General features: G+C 34.2%; 1 protein-coding gene across 1 annotated transcript; it reads left to right on the top strand.

The window, feature by feature from the left end:
- Positions 1 to 2,760: 2,760 nt before the first annotated feature.
- On the top strand, positions 2,761 to 8,654 carry LOC129798803 (uncharacterized). The gene is made up of 2 exons (XM_055842155.1): positions 2,761 to 4,116; positions 7,769 to 8,654. The coding sequence occupies exons 1-2, from the start codon at positions 2,825 to 2,827 to the stop codon at positions 8,526 to 8,528; spliced, it is 2,052 nt and encodes a 683-aa protein (XP_055698130.1). The 5' UTR covers positions 2,761 to 2,824; the 3' UTR covers positions 8,529 to 8,654.
- Positions 8,655 to 8,930: the final 276 nt, after the last annotated feature.

Here is an 8,930-nt window from a genome sequence, read left to right as displayed (position 1 = left end):
TTAATCGGTAGTAAACCGGTATGCACCCAAAAACTATCCGAATAGATAGTACACGAAGAGTTCTTTCTCGTGAGTTCGAGAACTCCGCAAAGCTGGAACGCTTTGGCATGTCTTCTTTTAAGAAGACATGCCGAGAAAGTATATTACAAAATGGCGGAATAATTCGTAGTGTAATGGATTGTCTCGTCGCAGTACTCACAATTTTGCAGAAAATGTGCAACTCGTAATTATCGTCTGAGAAAGAATTCAATTTTAATTAGTGTTTTTCATAGTTAAACTAAGAAAACTTGAAGAAGCTCGTGAACTCGGAACTTTTTTAAAGGTTTTTTTTTTTAAGATGCATTTTTGGGACAAAATTTTGACTTTAACATACTGTAACGGAGTTATCACACTAGAACATTTCACATTAAAGTTAAAGTGAAAAATTGCTCATTAAAACTTCTAGAACCTCTCGAAATCGCTGATTTAGTCAGGACACATTTCTAGAATTGCTCAATGTCACGATGACACACGGGTTGTCAGATGAATGTTTTTGTTTTTAAAGTATTTCAGTCGTTTGAGCGAAAATGTGTGATTTTAGTGAAGAAGAGGAAGTTTTCCTCCTGTACGCTACTTTTATGTCGTGCAAAAGGACCCACTAAGCGAGAAGAAGGAGGTTGTAGGCGAGAGATTGGCTCCTAACGCGATCTTCATATGGTGTCGTTGAAAATCTCTGGGGCGATTTTTTTGGACATAATAGTTTTCTCCGGATGACTTCGGAGGAATTTAAAGCGCTGCTTCAAATCGTAGGGCTTTATTTTCAAAAGAAGACTACGAAAATGAGGGAGCCAATATCACCCAAATCCCGACTGAAGTGTGTGTTCCAGGGATTGGTGACTCAATTTGTCGCAAACGGCCTGAAAACCATCAGATCGGCTGTCTCTATTTTTGTATTCCCGGCAGTTGTAGTCCCAAATGACGGATTCCTGATGCAGAGCCTCAATTAATTCGGCCACCATCTCATTTGACCACAAAATCCTAGAAGTTTATAAAGGAATATAAAATGTACATCGAACATATTTTTGTTTAGCTTTTTTCTTACTTATCCTATGCACCGATCTTTTCTAAGGTATTTTGTCCTTTCTCCATCTCGTGCGCGATAAATAGTAGGTATTAGCACTACTTTTTATCACAATTTAATCACGAATAAATTGGTGAGAAAATTGTGGCACAGAAACTACCCGAATGACTGCAATAAAGTAGTATCTGATGAAAATTTAATGAGCAAATTTTGCTCATAAATTTGCTCAATTCTCATTAATTTGCTCATTAATTATCAATCGTATTTATGTTATTTTAATCTATTTAAACCAATTTTTGTGACTCGAGTCCACTTTTTTATTACTAAATGAATCGATTTCTCAAAGCTCTTGACGAAAATTGCACATTAGGACACATATCAACAACAATTAATGTGAATCACATTAAAATTTTAATGTAAAATTCTCTAGTGATACCACGGTAAAGATTGAATAAACGGTTTTCAACAATTCGTTTAGTTCAACTAGAAGAAAATTTAATGCTGGAGAGAATAAGCTTTTATTCATTTCATTCGGTACACAAGTTTCTTATTAATCTTTCCCGCAATTCTCTAAAATTTCAAAAATGAAAAGTCGTAAAAACACGCCTCAAAGTTTAGGATGTGCTATAGAGCGCATGCAAATCTGCTCTGCTCTCATTTGCATTCGGCTCTGTATCTTCGAAAATACTTTGAATAAGCTTCTGAAATATTTATGGTATATTCTTAGATAGTTTATTTATCGATTTACACAATAAGGAATATAGACAACTTTTGACTTTTAATTGACACTCCCCCCTTAATAATGTTTTCAATTTTTATGCATTCACACTGTTGCAGTCGTACTGTGTGATCATTTTCATAAATCTATTGAATTCAAATATCTATGAAAGCATGGAGGATGAGGAGGAATACTAAGATGGGCTCATGTTATCAGACTCTTGAGTTCAGCTTTTATTTGGAAACCAAAATTTCGTTTCATATATCGTCAAATTTTGTTCAAAGAACTGACTAAAGCGATGTACCAAGAACTAATCATTCCTGAACAAACATAATTGCTTTCAAACCTTTTTTCAGTAATAGGATTTACTTGAAAATCCATCAATGAAATGTCTATAAACAGCTGCCACTCGAAGTATTACACCTGAAGTGGCTTACAATGTGGATTTCCAAGAAAGAATCACATGTCGCATAAGGTAAAACAAGCTTTTTACATAGGTAGGCTTACAATGTACCTCGTACAAAAATCACATGTGGAATAAACTTCATTTCTTCTTCATATTGTTAGTAATATGGAAAAAATTGAATAAATGTGGTTAGGATAGATTTTTCCATTCGCATCGAATGTGATGAAAGAGTAAAGGAGTTAAGGATGGCTTACACGAGAAAAAACACACCAAATTCCTATTTAAATGGCAGAATAACCTTGAATGGAAAAGAATTTTGGGAAGAAAATGTGTGTTTTGTTGGCAAAGAAGGGAATTTGCATGAGATTTAATATTGAGATTTTATCTATAGGGAGACATTATTTGTCACTTTGGTCTGACAAAGGCCCTACATTCAGGATAACTTGGCAAAAAGGCCTAGTATTTGAGAATGTAACATTAGCAGGATCAGTGTGGGAATTTCAGTATACAAAATTTCTTGATAGATTTTTTTTTCGTTAAAAATTATGCGTTTTATCGCAGAAGCTTTTAAATTATTTTATTTTACTTGAGACGAAGTTATTCAGTATCGGGACGAGAAACGCAGATATTTCCTTCATCCATGACCGTAAACTTCTTCTTCACTATTTCGGACTGTTCTGAAGGAATCATTAAGGATTCACCACAATCAGATGATTTGCTTCAAGTGGACGTTGGTTTTTGTGAAAAATCTGTAATTCGGCAAATTCTTGAAAGTGATTTGGGAAATTTGCATGAAAATTTCGATTTCCAAATAGAGCTTGAAGAAAAGGACAAGGAATTCTTGTTGGAACATCCCGTTGTGTTTAAATTCAGCAAACATGGCAGAATACTTGGTGAGAGTTTTCTTTCATGGTCTGCAGAATTGAGCGAAGAAATTTCCCAAGAAGATTTTACCAGTAAAAATTTCACATGCACACTTCCGATTGTGGGACATGAACTTACGATAGGTCACTTTAAATTAGGATTCACCGTGACCAGAGTGTCAAATGGGAATGGCGGAGGAAGTGCTGATAATGGGATTGATAGCATTGAGAAGGATGATTTGTACTTTGCTGTAACCGAAGATGGAATTCCTGAATATGTTCAAGATGGTAATTTGATCAATTCTCACCATAAATGCGTAGGTGGACTCATTAATTTAACAGGATGTGCCATCAAGAACGGTGATACTGTTAAATTATCCCACATAACTCGCCCGGATGGTCAATTGGGATGCCCTGGAGGTTCCTTCGCCACCCACTCCAAGATGGAATCACAATCCCCTGACTCACTCAATATCCCCAAAATTAACTTCAAGACATACTCAATGTCTTCACATGAATTCAAGAATTCAGACAATCCTGAGTTAATGAACAGCAACTCCGAGCCATTCACAATTTGTTCTCATAGTTCCAATGACGTCTGCGGTATGAAACAAGTAAAGTTCTCCCTGAATGTCCATCCAGATGGTCAAATGGGATACCCTGTTGAAGCCATCGTAAGCGCCCGCCCAATCAATTCCATTGGGTCAGATGATGGTGAAAATTCACTAAATTCCCAGTTAATGAGCAGCAACCAATCTGGGTCATTCACATTTTGTTGCAATGGAACTTTCAGTGGTGACCAATTAAGTCATAGTGATACCAGTATCACCACAATTTGCTCTCGTACCTCGCCTGCAAAGCGTATCATCCTTAGGGGCAGACGAAAGAAAAACAGATCAATGAACTTGCATCATGAACATGAGGATGAAGATTGTCCACAGATAAAAGATGCATTGCAATTATTGCGAAATTGCGAAGAGGATTACGATTTTAAAGACATTCAACATCGACCAGTGCCTCGAGTGGACCAAATGAAGTACTGCTACAGAGCTCGCGAACCCAATTTGAGGTTAGTTTAAATTTTTTTTAGCAAATTTTAAATATTATTTTTTTTTATTTATTTTTATGTACTGGGCTATTTTTGCCATTATGTACGTTGTTCACTTTACAAATTGTTTATTCAGTTTACAATATTTCATGAAAAATGTCCATTCAGACGCTTCAGTCATTTGCACCGGGCGGGATTCGAACTCACAACTGTGTCTGTCGAGTCGGGGACCACACCGCCAAAGAGCCGGACGCTCTTACCAATTACACCACGGACCTCCCAAAAATTTTAAATAACTTTTTAGCATAATGAATGACGAATTTATCTCGAAAGATTATTTTGTTCGAATTTAAAGATATTTAATATCCTTCTTGTTCTTCTTGTTCATTAAACGATCTCATAAAATCCATAAACTCATTTGAAAAAAATTTTAGAAGAACATCGGTTTTATTTTGTTTATTTATAAAAGAAAAAACTTTTTTAAATTGCTATATCGTGCAATTGGTAGTTGTGAATTGAATCAAAAAAAAAGAAATAAATTTGTCCATTATTAATTAAAAAAATTAGCTCGAAGTTAATAAAAAAATTATATTAGTAAAAAATCCATTCATTTCAAATTTTTATAAAAAAAATCTTGTTATTTTTTTGAAAAATATATTTTTCTACAACAAGTATAACACTTAAGGGGGTTTCCCTAATTACAACATTAAAAGAAATCCATACAGTAGAGTTCCCCAAATTTGAACAATATTTTCAAAGGCGTAACGGAATTCTTGTGAACTGCACTTTCCCTAAAATAAGATAAATAACTTTAGAGAATATATCAATGTAATTTGTTTTGAAATATATGGAATTTGTTGCGAAAGTTAATATAATAAGATAATAATGAAGAAACACCAGAGAAAAATAGTTCTAATTCAGTCTCCACGCAAAACCTTATTCATATAACCTCAAATTTTACATTTTGAACTCAACTGTCGTTCAAATTTGAGGAACTCGACTGTACTTTTTATTTTTTAAATTGATAGATGAACTATCTAAAAACATCTAAGTCAATTCAAAGTATTTTTTTCTTCAAAGATTCAGAGATGAGAGCAAAGTAACGCCGAACAGATTTGCAAACTTTAAGGCAAACACAATTTGTTCGAATTTGCGGAAAAGATAGCAAAGAGTGGTAAAGCATCCCAAGCTTTGCAAAATGCTCGTACTAGTGACTTTGACTACTTAACTTTGTTAAAGTTATTTATTATTTAATTCATAAGGAATAGAGTAGTCTTCATGATTTTAAGCATTTCGGAGAGTTTTCTTTCCAGTTGGGCAATTTCTTATTAAGTTTACCGGTTCACAACCGATTTGAATCGATTTATAAATCAGTCAAAACATTTTCCCCAAAATAGATTAGGAGTAATATAATTGAATTTCGAATAAAAATTACTTATCGATCCATAACTGATTGAAATCGGTGGAATAATCGATAATAATCGGTTGCATAATCGATAGGAAAATTTAAGACCTTTCCAACGTGCCCAACATGAACTCATTCGGTTAAGAAAAACGGTCTCCAAAACCCTTTTAACTTTTGTCCTCAAAAAACTGTTATTAGGAATGATTCAACGGTATTTTCGTATATGAACGAAATGTCCGCTTAGGCGACCTATAAAACGTATATATACAAAATTGAAAAAATCACAATAGCGTTTTCGAGAATGAAAATGAGGGGTATGTTAACAATCTCTGGATCGACTTATGAGGGGTTCCCGACCCTTCCAAGTAGCTATCTCTAACCGTTTGGCCTCTAGAGCTGGCGACAGTCGAGCGGATGGACAAAGAGCGGAACAACATTTCTTAAAAATCGTTCGAAACGCGGAGATTACGTTATGTTGAGAAGAGTGGTGTCCGGAGACGGGGACTGGAAAATTAAATTTTGGGGGGTGAAACAACCGAGAGATTATATATAGGTACTGCTCTCTCTATGAAGTTTGAGGTTTATAAAACTTATGGACGAATTTAAATAAATTTAGTACTTTTTCCCTACAGAATTAAATTCTCATTTAGAACCTAAATGGTTTTTAATTTTTTTTTTTTTGGAAAGTTTTACAGCATGCTAAAGTCAAAATTTTGCTCCAAAATATGCTTTTTTAAAGTCATTAAAAACTATCTAATTTTATCGTTTTCTCCGGTTTTTCTTGGTTTAACTATGAAGAACACCCATGAAAATTCAATTTTTTTTTTAATTTTTTTTTTTTCATATCAAGAACTATGAGCTGAAGATTTCCCGCCATTTGCGGAATGCTGTAACGAAGTACTGCAGTGAACCACTTATTAGTCCTCAATTTTGAAATACTTTCTTCGAACAAAAAAAAATAATCACTTTAAATATCGCTCCTTGGAAATTACAAGGGGCCAATTCACTTTTTGGCGATTTTGAGATTTCAATGCACTCAGACAGAGAATTTAATAAAATTTCAGATGACATGAGTCAATAAATTTCGTTATTAGAAAAGTTTTTCAAAATTTTATTCTTTATGATTGCTTGCGCGGTTTTGTTTGAAGTCAAGGGGCACAAAATAGATTTATCGTTCAAATTTTTGTGAAACAAGGGACTAACTCAAGCAAGTTGATCCTTTGTCATTTAGAATGACAAAAAGCAAACTCATAAAAAAACATATTTTGAAAGGTAAAAATATGTATGTTTTGATGTTTATAATGACCAGCGCACAATAACTTTTGTTTGTAAACATGTTTTCAAAATTTCCCATGAGAATGAGCGAGATGACTAGATCTAGATCTCACTCACTCTTATTGAAATGTCAAAAACATGTTTACTAAACAAAAGTTATTGTGCGTTGGGCATAATAATGCTCATACAAATAGAAAAGAACTAAATTGTTTTTATTCACATACTTAATTAAGATAATTATTTATACAAAGTTGAATCTTTCATGCTGTCTCCTGAAAAATGACTCAGATTGAGATGGCCCCTTGTAATTTCCAAGGAGCGATATGTATTAAGATCTATCAAAAATTTCAATATGCTTGGCCGTTTCTTTGTTTGGCCAACTATAGTTTATTTTTGGTCTCTTAATTAGGGAACCCCTTACAGGTATTTGATGTTTTGTTTTAGAAGTTTCTAGTTTTAATTTCATCTTATTTCTGAGTTCTTGAAATCAAATTTTGAATATTGCAGAATTTTTTATGTGCTTTTAAGATATTTTCTATTTATTTAAATACAAGAAGCTTTAGTGATTGATAGAAATCGCCTTTTCAAGTAGTCTTCCCGAATTTACCACATAACAAATTTTAAATTTATCATATGATTTTGGAATGGTGTTACTGAATTCCCCTATTGGTTCGTAATGGAGCCGAATTATTGTAGGTCTGTCTGTTAAACCACTAAAAAGCTTCTTGGCAAATTCGGAGACTGAACTACCTCCAAGCTAGTTTATTACATTTTCGCAACACTTTTTTGAAGATATTCTATTATTTAAAATTAAATGCTCTTTCCTCTAATCCCGAGATAATTTTGTATGCATTGTCATGTGATTAAAATAATCTTTCTCGTGAAATTTTGAATTTTGTGATGTAATTTAACTGAATCTGGAATTTCTAAAGCCAACATTCTCTTCTTGTCTACACATTTTCTCTTAATAATAAATTCATGCTCTGCCTGCAGGAAGCGAAAAAAGTCTAACAAGTATGTTAATTGGCCAGGAGGACGTCCCCATGTTCACTATACATCTCATAGCCATTGTGCTCGGAAGGCGGACTTGGTACCAGGAAACATGGGATGGAAATGGAATATCTCCATCGTGGGATTAAGCGCAAGATGTGGATGGAGACCTGGATATATTCGTAGACAAATTAGAAAGCTCATGGAATATTTCTTAATACCTTTGCATAAGTCTACAAATCCTAATGAACTACCTGATTCTTATAGCAGTGGACAAGATGAAAATAGGAAATTTCAGGATGGTCAAAATGCAAGAGTGATACTAGCAAAGACATCTGTTCAGAAAAATGCCTCAAATTCCAAGACAAAGGTGTTGAGAATCGAAGTTCCTGATGCAGTAAAGTCTTACATGGAAGAGCTGACAGAAAGACAACGAAATCATTTAGTCTTACATATGATAAACCAAGGTACTCAGTACACAGAGAGAGATTACAGGCCATGGAAAAAAGCAGACGATACCAGAGGTGATCCCCCAAAGAGCAATCGAATCTCATCGACTGTTGACAATCCGCCTGAGAAAGCATCAAAGCTGCCTACATTGAAAAAACAAGCAAAAGGAAAGCCAAATGTAAATCAGGCAAATGCGAAAAATCTCCCAAAGGCATCATCTTTGAAAATACCCAGAAAGCTTCCTCACAAAGCTCCCAAGAAACCACCGAATACACCAATCAAAGATCTCAAACTTATTGCTAAAAAATTCTAAAAGGATTCCTTTTTGAAATTACTTTATCGGTGGCATTTCGTCTTTAAAGAAAAATTCTCAGTCTGAAAATCTCAAGAAAAAGCCCAAGTAAATGCATATAAATTGAAGATTGATACAGTCACAAAATCTCTTTTTTTTTCATTCGACTTTCAAGCACAAATATGAGGAATATTGGAATTTTTGAGAGATGTATTGAACCATTATTCAATGTAAAAATATTTCACATATTTCTGCCATACATCTGAATATCGTCCCACAAAGTATTTTTCCCCATCCCAAAGTGAAGAATATTGGGCAATGTGTTTGGAAAATGCCAACTCGAGATTTTTCCCAATTCACCTGACAGAAACATCCGAGCCTTAACACCTTACTCCAAACTCCAAGTTCTTCTTCAAATTGCAC

This window comes from Phlebotomus papatasi, chromosome 1 (genome assembly GCF_024763615.1).
Source record: "Phlebotomus papatasi isolate M1 chromosome 1, Ppap_2.1, whole genome shotgun sequence".
Lineage (NCBI taxonomy): Eukaryota > Metazoa > Arthropoda > Insecta > Diptera > Psychodidae > Phlebotomus > Phlebotomus papatasi.
The sequence above is the reverse complement of the archived record's forward strand: the minus strand, read 5'-3'. Positions and strand labels throughout refer to the sequence as shown.

Excerpts from the sequence above, each read along its gene's own strand:
- LOC129798803 (XM_055842155.1), top strand. The coding sequence starts at position 2,825 with ATGACCGTAAACTTCTTCTTCACTATTTCGGACTGTTCTGAAGGAATC. Across the intron at positions 4,117-7,768 it reads GCTCGCGAACCCAATTTGAG|GAAGCGAAAAAAGTCTAACA; the intron begins GTTAGTTTAAAT and ends CTCTGCCTGCAG.